General features: G+C 34.8%; 1 protein-coding gene across 3 annotated transcripts in view; it reads left to right on the plus strand.

Moving 5' to 3' along the window:
* PPP1R12A (protein phosphatase 1 regulatory subunit 12A) overlaps nucleotides 1–16,553 on the plus strand; it is a 73,985-nt gene that overhangs the window by 27,472 nt on the left and 29,960 nt on the right. For 2 of the 3 annotated variants that reach the window (XM_026863583.1, XM_026863597.1), the window contains exons 5-13: nucleotides 2,561–2,635; nucleotides 3,147–3,235; nucleotides 3,366–3,523; nucleotides 6,528–6,655; nucleotides 9,948–10,163; nucleotides 10,920–11,014; nucleotides 13,993–14,115; nucleotides 15,653–15,814; nucleotides 16,261–16,437. In XM_026863583.1, the coding sequence (XP_026719384.1) occupies nucleotides 2,561–2,635; nucleotides 3,147–3,235; nucleotides 3,366–3,523; nucleotides 6,528–6,655; nucleotides 9,948–10,163; nucleotides 10,920–11,014; nucleotides 13,993–14,115; nucleotides 15,653–15,814; nucleotides 16,261–16,437 (1,223 nt within the window). The remainder of the gene's footprint in view (nucleotides 1–2,560; nucleotides 2,636–3,146; nucleotides 3,236–3,365; nucleotides 3,524–6,527; nucleotides 6,656–9,947; nucleotides 10,164–10,919; nucleotides 11,015–13,992; nucleotides 14,116–15,652; nucleotides 15,815–16,260; nucleotides 16,438–16,553) is intronic. The other variant, XM_026863590.1, reaches the window with a different exon arrangement.

Genomic DNA, 16,553 nt, shown 5'->3' on the forward strand with positions numbered 1-16,553 from the left:
AGTGACTTTAGAAGCCAGGGTAAGAAAAGTGATGATAAACTGCTGTTTACTGTACGTGGAGCTTTATATAATGCATGTTTTGTCAAAACAGCATGTTTGTGTTCAAAACTAAATTCTCTAATTGTCTAAATTAATTTCTAAGCCCACTTTATGCTTAGTTCTATATTAAAAGATCCATGTAATCTTTGACACGGAAATGAAATAAAATGGGTTTACTGACATTTTAGAGATACAAAATTAGTGACTTGATGGCTTGCATACAGGTTTTCATTTGATCACTGAAGACATTGATGATGCATTTGGGTAGTGTTTTAACTCATAAAATCAACTTGTGTTCGCATACTGACGAGTTATCACTATGTGCTGGTTTGAGCGTGCTGGAAGAAACTTGTAGGCATCTCTGGACTCCCCTATACATAACTTGAATTCTTCCTAAGCTGTATTTCCTCAACTTATGCAAAGGCCTGCATATCTTTGTGGCTTTGCAAGATCTTGCTCTCGACAGATATAAATATATTCATGATTCACATAGGCATCACAGGGATCCAAAACTTTTTGTTCAACTGTGATAGTGCTGAAGCTCTTTGCAGTACATTTTGCAGATCAGTTCTGATCTGCTTCCAATTTCTGTCAATACTGTATACGTAAATTACCTGCTCAAGTTTTAAGATGGATTCTTCATTTAATTTTTTTCATAAACTTTTTAAAATAGCTTAGGGAAACATTCAGACACACATCATGAACCAGTAAGTGTTTATATAAGAGCAAAACTACTGCTGCTTAATATTCTTAGTCTTTGTCAACTTTTTCTTTCTTAGAAATTGAGGTTGCTTATAATAAAATCAATGAAATCTGAAATTAAATTTCAAATAGCTTCAACTCTGTTTCTGTATAATGCTTATAAAGCTTCTAAATATCAGCTGTGTAACTGTATTTTGTATCAGGTAATCACAAGCTGATGCAATTAATTGAAGCCAGTTTATCAAGTTGTCTGTTAGACTTTTTACTGGGGCTGTGAAAATGTGGAGGATGGTATTCCAGAGAGCAGTCTCATGAAAGTATGTTCAACTCAACCGGGGAATAAGAATAAAGAAGGTACAGAGGGATATAAGCTTGTTTATTTGATTATGTTTTGTGATCAAGGTAGGTCTAACTCATATTTTTTTGAAATAAACCCACTTAATAGCTACCTAAAAATAGAAGGCCAGATTAAAAACTGTAGTCATAATGAAAATACAAACTTGATAGAATTTTGTTGTTTAGTTTCCAGGTTAGTGCTGTGTTACACAAAATAGAATAGTTCAAATGTCAGAGGATGTCAAGCAGTTTTGGGTAATGGCTGTTGAAAGGTGCACGGGCTTCTGCTGTATGGTCAGAAGTTTTATGGATATGAAAATTAGTTGTTTGGAGGTCCATCCTTTCTAACCAATTAAGGTAGCCATCACAGTGTAATTAGGAGTATGTTTGCTTCTAGTTAACATTTTGAGAAACTGAAATTTGCAGAGACAAATATGAACACCTTTAATTTTCTTATTGCTGGTAATTGTACAGAATTACTTAACTTGACTGATCTTGTCATGATCCTCCCAAAATTTCGGTATGTCCACCCAGCACGTTGATGCAGCTGCATTTATACCAGCGGATCTAGGACTTTGCCTGGATTTCATCCTTCTTGTATTTGAATTCAAACTTCCAAATACAAAACATTGTATTGCAGTATCAGAGTAAGTTAGGCTTCCTGTGTGAAACTGTGTGAGCTTCAGTCCTTCTCATCTTCAAGTAGAAATGAAGAAAGGAAATTTTTGAAATCCTTACCAATTCAGACCTTAAAGATACAATCTCACATCCTGTGGGCATCTGGTCAAGAATTGCAGTGACTGTGTAGATGTAAGATATGGCAAACTGAAGAATTCCCAGCTGACAGCATTACTCTGTGTTAATGAATCACATGAAGATCTATTTATTCAAGTGCATGATCCATGGAAGTGGTACAATAAGAACAAATGGTTGTAGCAGATCTTTTCTAAAATGGAATGTAAAATGTAAAATACAGTTTTACTCTAAAAATGTGAAAGCATGACTAGTTTAATATTAGCTTGCTTAAATAATTTAAGCATTTAAAAAAATCAAGCTGTGTATGGTGGTTTTACACTGGACAGGATACTGAACTGCTCAGGATCCATCCATACAACTGCTATTGGAAGAGTTGTTTGTAACTCCTATTGTAAGAATCCTATTCTTTCAATCTGCTGTTCTTGGTAGTTTTTTTTTTCCTTCACATGACAGCAAAATTTTTTTGAAGTCATGTTTTTGTCTCTTAAATATGTTTACTCATCAGGTATAGATGTTTCTGTTTAAGTTACCCAGAAAAAGTAACATTGCAATACTGGTTTTAACTACTGACAGACTAACAGTTTGTAATAGAGCTTGGGCTTATACTTTCTAATTTCTCTTTCTGAATGTACTCCTTAACTACATCATCATATGATAAGGTATCGTAATCTGTTGTATTTAAATTCTGCTGTACAATTATGGTGTTTTACTTCTTCCCATTCTCCAGGGGCAGACAGCGTTTGATGTGGCAGATGAAGATATTCTAGGATATTTAGAAGAGTTACAAAAGAAGCAGAATCTGGTAGGCCTTTTTCACATAAAGAGAAAGATAGATATATGGAGATAGATAGATAGATAGATAGATAGATAGATAGATAGATAGATAGATAGATAGATAGATATGTATGTTATAATTTATTATGCATATGATTATGCTATACAGCTCAGATCAGTGTATATATGAATAATGGAAGGTTTGATTTGGGTCTTCAATTCAAGTAATTTCACAGTCATCTCAAATGATCTTTTATGCCCTTACTTGATCAATTATGGTGACCAGAAAGCCTTGGAAGTAAGAAGGTGCTTATCTGCTTGCCTTGTCCCGTGGGCACTTCATGATCTGAAGCACTGAAAATGAGCAACTTACTTGGAATAACAGTTTCTGAGATTTTAGAATTTCGAACTTTAACACTTTGAAAGCTTATACACATTCTAGTGTTTATATTAGTTAGAGAAGATTTCCCTCTATTTGTAATTTTGTCACACTGATACTATTCTATCAGTTTAACTGCATTTTTCTATATGTTTTGAAGCTTCATAGTGAAAAACGGGAAAAGAAATCTCCCCTAATTGAATCCACAGCCAACATGGATAATAACCAGACACAGAAAACATTCAAAAAGTAAGTATACTAGGAAAAATGGTAAGCTCTTTATAAAAAAAGATAACTTTGAAAGCTGTCACAAAGCCCTACTTGACAGGCTTTAGTAAATTTTTCAGAACTTAGTAAGTATTTTTCTTTTCAAACTCAGTAAGGAGACACTGATTATGGAGCAAGAAAAGAATGCATCTAGCATAGAGTCTTTGGAGCAAGAAAAAGCAGATGAAGAAGAAGAGGGAAAGAAGGATGAATCCAGTTGTTCTAGTGAAGAGGAAGAGGATGATGACTCAGAATCTGAAGCAGAGACAGGTACATTATTTGCACTATTGTCTTTAAGTTTTTACTTTATAAATTTACTTATTTAATATCACATGGTACAGACTTAAGTTTCAATTATTCTTAAGCATTTCACTAGGCTTCCAATTATTTTAAAGCAAGTTTATGTATGTCTAAAGTCATGTCATAACAGAGAGATCAAACATATCTTTATTGGTGGCTATTTAGGTTAAAGCTATTAACCTACTTATTTGATTGACTACTTAACAATTTATACTTTTAATTAAACAGTTGGTATAATATAAGCCTTAAGTAACACATCAGAAAACTTTGAAGAAGTTAGAACTTCAGATCAGAAATGAAGGCTTCATAGCAGTGTTTGGTTGTGGAGCTGACATAGAGGTTGGAACAGCAGAAGTGCAAACATTTTCATTTGTTCTTGCCATTTTGAAGTAATTACCAATTGATCTGGCAATCTTGGCTTGGATATTCATAAAGAAATAGTGCATGTATTTTCAGTGTGTACTGAAATAAACTTTTGAAGTACTATATTAATGTTAACAGTTACTTCATATGCAGCCTCATTTCAAGAGGAATATTCTTTGAAAAGTTTGGAGTTGTATGCAAAGAAACTCTATACTTTTCTATGGAATTTATGCAGGATTTTTTCTTGAACAATTAGAGTCTTCAAGTAGTAATGTAAGAACAGAATAGCATCTTTTTCTTTCAAATTAGAAAGCATATGTCAGGCAATCAGTGTTTAAAGATGTATGTTCAATCCTAATAAAGAATTCTAGAACCACAGTGCAGAAATACAATACATAGACAATAATGTCACCAGAAATACCTTGTTAATATTTTATGCTTAAACTTTTTAAAATAAGTAACCCTTTTTGGTAAGCTATCAGTTCTCATTTTACAACATCCTTTCTGATTTTTTAACCTGAAAAGGTTAGACTAAGGAGGGATTTTAGAGCTATTATATCATAAATACTTAATGTAGGCCGAAATATAAAATGCAAAACCAAACTGTCTATTGTGGTTTAGTTATTTTTTTATTTTGAAATAAACTAGAATTTCAGTGTTAGGTTGGAAAAACGTCTGTCAAGCTCTGTAATTAGTCTTTCACCTTAGTATACTTGCATCCCATATTTACAGATACTGAGCTTTGATAAACACTTGTCATGTATAACGTAGTAATTTCTCAGTCACTGAGCTAACTGTAATGTCTTCTGAACTTTATGACTCTGATAACTGTGTTTTCTTCATTAACAGAAGATGGTTTGTGCCAGGAAAATCTGACTGTGACACGAGTTAATTTATGTAAACTTTGGGGGTTTTAATATCAACAAGTCTTTATCATACTTTATTTGGCAAGCTAGACTTAAGCTTTTCCCTGTAGTGCTGCATCTCTAAATTCCAAGCCTGTACTTTCCCTTTTTTCCCATTATTCAGCTTAAGGTAGTTGTCTAGTGAAAATTCTTAAGATTATAAGGAGCATTATGATTGTAAAATATTTTAACAGTGCTCAATATTCTGAAATACTGTAAAATCTGATTTCTAATCCATTGGGATATTTGATATGTTCCTAAAATTTAGTCTGTTTCACTGATTATGTGAGAATACAGTTTTAAAATAAATACATTTCCATCCATAAGACCAAGAAGGGAAATATGAATATGAAGCGTGAAATAATTTCAGAATTGTGAAAAATCCATTTTTCTCCATTTTTCTTCCTCCATGCTTTTACTTCTGATAACTTTTTCTGTATATTTTAAAGATCTATTACTCATTTGCAGATTTCCAGCAGATCATTTTCACTTGTGTTTAAGAGAACTTTCCATTAAGTGCAGTTAGTCATGTAAGCTTTTTTTTTTAATATTTGTATTTGTGTACTGCATAAGTAATTATTCAAAACATCTATTCAACTCTGTCCATAACTAAGACAAGTGTGTAACACCAGTACCATTAATTATATGATTTCCAATCACAGATTGCTACTTTGTTGAATTTGAACATTAGATGTCAGAACACTATGAAAACATTGTGTGCTTTCTAAATTAACTGCTCTATACTATATGGGTAGTGTAGACATAAAGGTGTATTTATAGTAGGGCCAAAAGCAATGGGGACTGAAACCCGTGTTGCTCCATACTGCACAGATAGGATGTAGCATCCCACTCCAAAGCACGTGCAATTTGAATAGGTGAAATAGAAGGGAGGTTTAAGAGTATGAAGCTCAAGCAAGCACAGTGACAGCAATTGTATCACAATCATGACATTTTCTGTATGTTTGTGTAAGAGGGGTTAAGGTACACAGATGAAGGACAGAGAAAGAAATGTGGGCAGGAAGGATGAAATAGAAGAGTGTTAAGTAGGTAGACAGTGAAACTTAGGTAGGAAGAACAAGGGACAGAGAAGGAATGAAGCAAATGGGAAGTCCCTGGAAGTCCTTTGGAAGGCAAATCCCTGCTTTGGCTCATTCTAATGACCACAATCCCTGGCTGGGTTCCCTGTGCAGTTAGTTTTCTGTATTCAACATGCACAGTTATCCAAGAATAAATGTTTTACTTTGAATTAGCATCTTCTGTAGTTCAAAATGACTATTATATGCCAACATACCTCCTACTGTTAAATTTTTATGGTCATTAGCCATCTACTAAAATACTGGCTGTTTGGGGAGGCAGTGGAATCTGTCTGTAGATGTTTTCAAGACCTGATTCATCAAAGCCCTGGGCAATGTTGACCCTGCTATGAGCAGGAGGTTGAATTAAGTGACCTCCCGAGGTGGGAGCACATGATTCTGTGGTTCTATCTCTTCATCTCTAAGTGTTTAACACTTGCTGAATGATAAAAAAAAGGTCACATGCATGACCATTATGGAGAAAAGGTGGACCTAAGATACAGTTTGGGAGTGAGGGGGAAAACACAGAAATAGATAATAAAATGCTGTTCAAATGAAATTCAACTCTGTTTTGTAGAAGTGAATAAATTCTGAATTAAAAATGAAAATTAAAATCTTCTAAATATTTTGCAGATAAGACCAAAACCTTGGCAGCTGTAACTAATAATGCAAATACCACAAGTACACAATCAGCATCAGTAGCTGTGACAGTGCCTTCAGTAGCCGGTGGCCAAGGGGCACCTACATCACCTGTTAAGAAGGTAAAATTAAATACCTTTCTTATGATTTCAGATTTCTGTTCTTACATGTAAGCAGGCATTTTTTGATTCTTGTATAAAAAGTGGATTGGGTTATCCAGTGAATTAATGAAAATATGCACAGGTTCCTAAAATAGTTTGTGTTTTTCTGCAGAAACTGTGTTCATTTTTAAAAAATTTTGTATGGTTTTGATTATAAATAAGGATCTAAAATACAGAACTAGAAACCAGCAGAACAGAAGATCCTTTTAAAAAAGCAAAAATCTGTTGCACAGTGAGTGGAGTTCTTTTTTTTCTGAAGATAAACTTCATCTTTGGAAAGTGTTTTCTATGCCAGACTCCTCCAAAATTTTTAGAAACTACAGTTCTAGTGTCTCTCTGTGCCTGGATTTGTGATCCACTTAAGGGAGGCAGGTGTGACTAAAATACTTTCAGGAGTCCTTAGAAGCATTCGGCTCATGCTTAAGTGCAGAAGTTGAAAATGATACCTGAAATAAGAAGTAGAAAGTACTGTGTGTCCCAGCCTTGATTTTAATATACTTAAGACCTCATGGAAGAGCTAGAGAATTGGGACACATGATTTATTCAATGCATAGCTCAAAGACACACCCAATAAAACCATATTGCGTGCAGGAAGCTTTTTACAGCTTGATGTGAAAAGTTAATTGGAATGAATTTTAGTTTTGCCTGTCAAAGGGAAGATATGTATACCTGGAGAAATAATTACAGTAGATAGTAGTACATAGTCAGAAGGTGATATACGGGTCAAACTTTTAAAATATCAAAGTGAACTGGATAGTAAGTCAATAAAACTTCCTTTGTCAATCATTACAACTGTTCCATACACATCATAATCAAAGTGATGCTTCTGAAAAGCATGTTCAGGGGAAATGATAGCCATGATATACTGAAGCTACAGTAGAGAGACATGTACTGCTGGGCAAATAGTATGTATTGTATTTAGCTCCCAGGAGCTTATCTGAGTTATTTTCATGTTTGCAATAGAACCTAATGATGATTCATTTTACAAAGTATACTTTAATGTAACAGATATGGGGAATGTGTTGCCCAACTGTATCATATTATGTGATACCCTACTATAGGGTTGGGCCAACCTTCCTTTTTTTTTTACTTTACAAAAATAATTGTGACTGATGTCCCCAAGATTTATCACCAAATATAAAGATAATGTGGGCATGGCTCACCGACAGTAATGACTGCAGTTTCCCCTCACTGAGCTTTGTGGCTAGGCAGGCAGCTAGATTCCAGGGTGATCTTGTGACATTAATCTAAACAGTTCCTGCTGGCTCTTTAAGGAATTACTGTTCCCTAGCGTGGGAGCTGCATTTGCATTGCTCAGGAGCAGTGCAGAACTCAAGAGCCACAAGTTCTCCACAAAAACTGTAGCAAATGTGTGAAGGAGGGAAGATATTGTGAGTATTTGCTGTTTTGCTGACTGCGCCTAACTGGAATGAATTCAAATATATAGTGTGAATTTTACTGCAAGGAAATAGGCCTACTTTATATATTTTATTGTTTGAAATCACTTCAGTAATACAAGCATTTGTGACAATTGAGCATTTTAGCTGATGTGCCATCCGCCCAGTTTTTTTACTGCGCTTAATTATCTTTGCACACTGGAGATTCTAAGATATCTAACACTTCAAACACTTCATTTTTCTTGTAATTGTCTGAACTTCATCTTGAAGTCAAAAGTTTCCTAGCTTGTTCCTTCCAATCAATTTATTTCATATTATGCAAAAGCCTTCTAAGCTACATGACCTTCAGAAATAGGACATTACCTAATTGTTGCTAACTGGTGTGTGGTATTCCAAAGTTGAGTGATCAAATAGACATAATTTTTTGGTATGACAATGTATGTGGGACAGGGGGCTTTTTTATAAGAAGAAGAAATAAGTATGTTTTTAAGCGGAATGATAACATTTCTTAAAGCGTTAATGCACTGGCATATAGTTTGTTCTAATTTTATTATGCAGTAATTAATGGCTTATCTTTTGGCCTTGAAGGTAAAAGGTGCAGGTTAAAAGTAAACTAGTTATCTTTCTAATAATATATGTGAAAAATTCAGGACCTTCTGTAACTACAAAATAAATGCACATTTATATTAAGGCTGATTCTCTTGTAACAGCACGTATGTGTGATCTAGAGAAGAAGCTACAGCTCATACCAATGAACAAAAAGGCTGTAAACTGTAAAACAGCACTGTATGTGTGATCTTGCACCTACTCTTGCACCTGCCTGTTCAGGTTTGCCCCATCTGTGCTACTGCAGCTACTCATCTACTTTTATACCATAGACGGCCAAACCGTATGTTGCTCACAAGTGGTGCAGATGCTGTGTACTAAGCTTGAATTTGGGTTTTCTTCAGTCTGTATGGCATTCAGTAATGCTTTCTGACTGAGGGCCGGTTTGGGAATGAAGGTATGGGTCTGGTAACAGCTAGCATGGGATGTGATTAAGGGATATGAATGTAATATGATAAGATAGTGTGAATCTTCTAGTATTCTCGACCATATGAGGATTTAGGCCATGGACCCTGTTAGATCAACAGGCTTTGCTGTCTTCTTTTATGCAAACTGTAGTTCTGTCTCTGAATTAGCTATACATGCTGTGTTGTGTTTAATAAGTATCTGTTACTAAGGTTTTAAGTCTTTTACTGCCTTTTAGTATTTTGTGCTGTAATTAAGAGCTATAAAACATAAATGTAGGAACAAACAATGTGGTTTTAAAAAAAACTTTGTTTCTATCTTCCATTCTTTCAATCTTCATCTTTGTCTTGTCTTAATTGGCTTCAGTATGATTTCATTCCTCCTATCATGCCTGTGGTGGAGTCAGTAGATCCTGCATCATGGAGGCAGGGCTTGCGCAAAACTGGCATTGTTCTTGTGCCCAATAAGGGTGAAAAATCTATGGTGAGGTTCTGGTGTGCACAGGTTTGTGTACAGGTTGCAAAATAACATATTTAATCAAAATGTTGATAGTGGATTTGCATGTTTCTAAGTTTGCATCTTATGATCACAGTGTGTATTACAAAGTGTGGGTTTTTCTAAGCTAACTTTTAGAGGAGTAGTATACCTTGATGAGTCTTATGTTTCTCATCTCATTAACTAATTTAAGAGAAGAGTGTGTAGGTTGTCTCTCACCACAACCTCCCTACAAATTCAATATGTCTGATTATTAAAAAACAGTTGTGTTCTCAGATCTCCACAAGGAGCATGAATTACCTCAGATAACATGAATTAATAATATAAATTCATTTACGTGTGTTTTATAGTTTCCAACATCTACAACAAAGGTTTCTCCCAAAGAAGAAGAGAGGAAAGATGAATCTCCTGCTTCATGGAGGTTAGGTCTTAGAAAAACTGGTAGTTATGGTGCACTTGCAGAGATTACTGCTTCCAAAGAAGCTCAGAAAGAAAAGGACTCTGCAGGTGTTATGCGTTCTGCTTCAAGTCCTAGACTTTCCTCTTCATTGGACAACAAAGAAAAGGTAATAGTTTTCAGTGTGAAACAACACTTTGAGGAACTGATCTACCTTAGTATAGATATTTATAATGTATTGTAGAAGTAAGATTGTACTACATATCTGTTCTATAACAAAATTCTGAAAAGTTAAATTATGCAGCTTCTTTGTAGTCTCTTTATAAGTGTAGTATGCACCTTTATTGTCTGATGACCTGGTATGTAAGTCTGGGGCTTTCCCTTTTTGAGATTTGCAATGCTATTAGTAGTTTTTACAATTAAGGGAGATCAGAGTTTGATAGTTTCGGCATCACTTGGAGAGTGATGTTGAAAGACTCATAAAAAAGGACTCTTTTTTTATTTACAAAAATTTAGTTCTGTAATTACACATGGATGCACTGAACAAAGTGAAGGACTAACTCAACCAGGAAACTTAACAGCATAAAACTTCCAGTTTTGTTTCAAGTACAAATGAGTAAATATTTTCAAGATTAGGAATAATGCTATGCTATATAAAAAATACTAAAATGGTTGCTTTCAGTAATCATTGTTGAAATTATACTGCACCAAAGCAGAAAAAAGAGAAATCAAGTAATTTGCATCACTAGAATGAAAACAGTTTCCTTTTCCTATTGTAATCCTTACGATATTTAACTAAATCATATAACTCATTAGTATAATTGGGTTACAATAAATACAGATGAAGTTGTCATAATAATGATTTTCCAGCCATTAGCAGTATAAGTAATAATAATAATAATAATAAAAAATACATGTCTTTCAGGAGAAAGATGGAAAAGGAACTCGGCTTGCATATGTTGCACCTACAATACCAAGACGACTGGCCAGTACCTCTGACATTGATGAAAAAGAAAACAGGTGACTCTGAAGTTAAAATTTCCGTTAAATATAACATGACTTGATTTTCAAAGTGGCTGACAACCTTACAGGTTTTAAGACAATGCTAATTTGTAGCATTATCCTGCTCTATGGATTATGCTTATCTGTAGGACAATCCAGTATCTGAAGATTTTTGATCTTGTAAATTATAATGACCCTTTTAAAAATCCAAATTATTATATGAAAAGAGCAGAAGTGGGCAATGAGTCTTGTGTTCTTGGGGGATAAAATATATAAAATACAAAATACAAAGTCCTAAACTTGAAGCTACTGATGGATGCTAAAAGAATTTTACTGCATTGTCTTGAGCCATGGAGTAGTGCTACTGGGCTCCATTATTACTTTTGTTAATAACAAAAATGCTGTGTTTCTTACAGTCTTTGCTTAAAACTATATTGTGCAGCATCAATGATTTACAAAAATCATAGTTAAGTTACAAAAGCATTTCTTTTTTTTTTTTGTCTTTACATGTTGACCTTCTTTTGGAGATTTTTACTTTCTTTGCTGATATTTTTTCTGTAGCTTTCAGTATAAAAAACCAAAAAAGGTTTAGGTTCATAGGCTTCTTACCTGTTAGAATTTGAGGTACTTCCATGGCATATTTACATTATTAGAACCTTCCCATTTTTCAGTTCTCTCCTGTGTTGAGGTTCTACTCGGACATTTTCTTGAGTTATTATAGAATGCATAGTACAAAACTTTTAAGTCTTCCTAATGTCTTGTTTCTTGGATTGTATCTAGATAGCTGAATGTTGGATGACCTGAACTGAAAATCCTGTCATTGCTCAGAATGTGCTATTATACTCTATAAGTCTATAAGACTGATAAATTTCCTTATGTCTGAAGAGGAACTTGTTTGTTGCTGCTCTTGAGAATGGTTCATTTCAGCACAAACACAAGATAAATACTGGCTTTTCCTGTACTTGCAGAATACTGTTGTCTAAATTTAGTCTCTGGGTGACAAATTGTGTTTCGAAGCAGGGATATTCCAGTTCTCACACTCCCCTAAATTCAGCTTAGTTTGTTATCATCTCTTACTTTAGTTGGCCAAATTTTTTAAATCTGTATGTCTATAACGGGGTAGTTTGGAGTTTCTGCTTGTGCTTATCATTCTCTGAGGTACCATATGCTTTGAAGCTGAGTTTGTAGGTTTTTGTTTGTTTATAAGAGATTATAAGTAAGATTATTTTTTTTTCTTTTGAGATCTTCTCAAAAGCTCTTGTTCTCCAGAAGTGTCTTAACTAGATGATATCTTAAGATTGGGGTAGATATTTCATTGCAATTTTATTTCTTAGAAGCTGTTATTGCTTGTAACAAAGAGATTAAATTTTGCTTCAGTTTTGAGGTTTATTTGTGTCCTTTAACCATCATGGCTCATTCACAGACTCAGTTCCAGAAGTAGGTATCAGCGATAGCATGTTTTTCCTCATATGCATTGGGTGAACTGGGGTCGTCAGTTGCATTAGTCCCAGTGCTGACCAGCCAGTTGAGCTGCAAACTTCCTGTATTCCTTGGTGTACCAGAGATGAAGCCTGCTTTTAGGCCATCCTATTTAGGCACCAGTATTTTGCCTAGTGTATGATGTGGTGGACAACCCAGTTTATTTAAAGCCATAAGAGATTTTTGACATTGAGTCTGACCTTCTTTATGTGTAGAATTTAACCGTCTGCCTGCAGGTACCTTAATAAATTATTAAGGTTTCTGCCTTTATCCCAGATCCTTGTTGCTTAGCTTAAGGCTGTGTTCTTGTTCCACCTTTCTGAACACCTGCTTGTCTAGCTTATTGATGATGTAGTGTAATCTAGCTAACATTTTACTGTGAGTAATGAAAAGGACTTCAAGATTAATCCCAGCTGGATTTTAGCTTAGCAAATCTGAGACATCCAGCTTCAGTCAAGTAGCCAATGCTACAGCAAAAGTGCTGAAGTCTGTAGTGTCTTGGCAAAGTGAAACCTTCAGTAATTTAGAAGAATTTGTCATGTGGCCGGACCTTTCTGTGGTAGATGATATTTCAGAATTTGTGCTTCTCTGTGGTGGTAAGAAATAACACTGCATTGGCCTGTGTTTGATAATTTTCTAGAGTTGTTTCTGACCGCAGAAGTGCTAGCATAAATTTTTGTGCAAAAGAGGTACTATCTGAAGGCCAAAGCTATCTCAACAGAAGATACATCTTTACAAAACTTTTATTTTCCCTTGCACTCCTGGTTGCCTTTTATGTATAATTTTTTGAAACATTGTTTTTTTCCTTGTAGCCGAAATTTACTTCAAATCTTTAGCTGACATTTTTTTTAGAAATTCAGTTTTGTGCATGTCAGTATCCATTTTCAGGGTAATTTCACAAAGTAGATTTTTGCAAGGTTGTTTCCTGCTGCTATAAACTGCAACAACAGGCTGAAAATTCCTTATGACTAATGTCAATTAGTGATACCCAGCAGGCCACTCAGGAATGGCTACTGCAGAACTGTTTACACTAGTCTACAGTATTGTGAGTTCTGAAGGATAGTCAGCTTTTGAACTCTTCTTATAACATCCAAGAATGAAAAGTCCCATTAAATTAATTTCTAAAAAACCTGTGTTGTTTTCCCTTTACTGCACTGGATAATCTCAGGAGCAAACAGAAAAGCCTCTTGTTCCTTTTTTGAGAAGAAAAAAGCCAGCAATGGCCATAGATAAAAGCTGATGATTAATTTCATATTGATTAAATCCTCTTTAGCAGTTTTTCTTTTGATGATACTTTGCTATTATATTTCTAACAGTGTTAGTATTAATGTAGTATTTTTTCACAGGAGTTTGAAAATGATTGTTCATAAAGGAAATTTTATTCCTGTTCTGCACAGTTATTTTTACTTTAAGTGTGTTATCTAGGGTTTTAATCTTTAATCTGAAACTTCTTCACAGTTCACATCAAGGACAACCTTGTTTAATATGAGTTTGCTAAACTAAAATCTTTTTTACAGGGACTTGTCTGCTAGTTCAATACGTGGTGGCAGTTCATACACTAGGAGAAAATGGGAGGAAGATGTCAAGAAGAACAGTTTGAATGAAGGTCCTACATCATTAAATACAAGTTATCAAAGAAGGTGTGGGATTTTCTGTTATCTATTTTTAATCAAAATAAGCGTATACATTTAAAGAAACAAATCAAGTACTGAATCACTTCGTAAGGACAGTTTAAAATTGAACAGTGACATGTTGAAATGTTCATAAGAATTGCAAAGTATGTACTTATGTTGATGCAATGCTCATGCTGATTTTAAAGCTACACCATTTTTACTAGCTTTGAGTGTTGCAGCAACTGCTGTATAATTGAAATTATCTGCTTCCTTTTTCCTATTATTTATTTCAGTTTGAGGTTCATTTGACTCTTTCCAGCTTAGTTCAGTAGCCAAACCCACCTATTTTAAATGTTGGAATAGAAGTAATTCTGCTTGGTATCTGAAATGAAAAGGGGAAAAATACTGTCTCTGTTGAATTTCGGTCTTTGCATGACAGTATCAGAGGTCTTGGGCTGCTCTCCATAATAGTAGATTATAGCCATACCTACACTGAGTATCAGCATCACAGAATACATACATAAAATTAAATTGAATGCAAAGTAAATTATGATTAATATGAAAATAATTTTCAGGTGTGCATGGTTCCTATCTTGCAGGATTTTCTCAGAAGGAATCATAATATGCAAATATATACATGATTAACTTTGCTCCATTGTGTAGTTTCAATGTAACTATTTGAGTAAAGTTCTTCATTAGAATTAGTGGAGCAATAAATACCTAAAACTATAGATGAAAGGAAAAGATTCAGGTAGCTAAGCTGCATATTAGTATGTACAAAGTGATGGGTACTTAGCTTACCTTTTTAGTCTTGATGTTGTCAGTGGCATGTAGTCAGGTTGCTGCATGCAGCACAAAACATCTTTGTTAACTTCCTGCCTTAAAAAGAAAACAAGGTTTAGGAAAGATGTTGCACAGATTTCCTGTTCTGGATAAAAAATATCAACAGTTGATATATGAGAAGAATCTTTCCATGTTAGCTTTTGGAAAATTTATTCAGCTGGAACCAATGGATAAAAATGTGAAAACCACTGGATCTTCTTTACAACTTGAAGAGGAAGAAATGAGCCTGAGTGGGAATAATCTTTCTGGGAATGATTAAAGTGTTTTTTTTTAAAAAAAGCAGTACATTTAATTGATTGAAAATTAGAAGAGGAGTGATATTGATGACATTTTCTGACCATCTGTGGAATAAAAATCTGGATTTTCTGTGGTATTCATTGTGGGTGAAACAGCAGTTTAAAAATGGGACATTGGGAGCCCTATATGAATACTGCAGTAGATGAGATCAAGACAGTCGTAGATAAACCAGTGAGATTCCATTCTTTATCTTCTCTTCCTGTGGAGGAATGGTCAGGACTAAGGGACATTTCTGCTTCCCTCTGAAGTCATAAATTAAAAGTCCCAGTCAAGGAAATAGTGAAGAAAATACTTCTTTTGCCCCAGAAGTTTCTGAGGCTCAGCTGAGACACAGAATACATGGGCAGGAATTTAATGGATCATTCACAGCTTTGTGATATTTTAATGACAAAAGATACATCCATTGTACTTGTCTCTCCTTCAGTGGCTCCTTTGGTAGAAGACAAGATGATTTGATTAGTTCGAATGTTCCAAGTACTGCATCAACAGTTACCTCTTCTGCTGGTCTACAGAAAACACTGCCTGCCAGCGCAAACACTACTACAAAGAGTACAACGGGTTCTACTTCAGCAGGTGTACAAAGCAGGTAATGGTACCAGCACACTTCTTTGTTTCCTTTTTTTTTGTCAGGTCTACTGTGTGCTTATGTATGTGCATGCGTTCTTGTTTAGTAGATCCTGGGGCTCTGGATTTTTTCACTTTCCTGTTAAATTTGTTTTGACTTTATACAATCTGGCTCAAAAATTGTGAATGGCTTTCTGCTGTAAAGTGACAGCCATGTTGGTATAAAAGAATAAATCCGATGTTAGAAGGGTATGAAGAATAAAATTTCAATTATTGTGAACTGCTCTATTCTCAATTTATTCAATTTTAATAGCTCAGGTTGAGCTTTCATAGTAGAGACATTTCTCAGTTTGCCATTAAAAAAAATCCATCCCTCAATTTACATGTTACTAGTTGTTTAGTAAAGTGCTTTCATTGTTTAGCTGTTTCCTTTTCTCTTTTTTTGTGTTGCTGCTTGTTATGCTGTAGTACCTCAAATCGTTTGTGGGCTGAGGATAGTACTGAGAAAGAAAAGGACAGTGTTCCTACAGCAGTGACCGTTCCTGTTGCACCATCTGTTGTAAATGCTACAGCCACTACCACAGCCATGACTACCGCTACTTCTGGCACTGTGTCCTCAACATCAGAGGTCAGGGAGAGACGGAGGTGTGTAAAGGTCCTAAGAGTAATGTCGCTCTTTTACAAAAGTTATATTTTTTTCTTATTTGAAGGAATGTGTTGGTTACCGCAAATTTGGATAGTATAGTACATAAAGCAGTCTT

The sequence above is a fragment of the Athene cunicularia genome (genome assembly GCF_003259725.1).
Source record: "Athene cunicularia isolate RWA chromosome 1 unlocalized genomic scaffold, athCun1 chr1_part2, whole genome shotgun sequence".
Classification (NCBI taxonomy): Eukaryota; Metazoa; Chordata; class Aves; order Strigiformes; family Strigidae; genus Athene; species Athene cunicularia.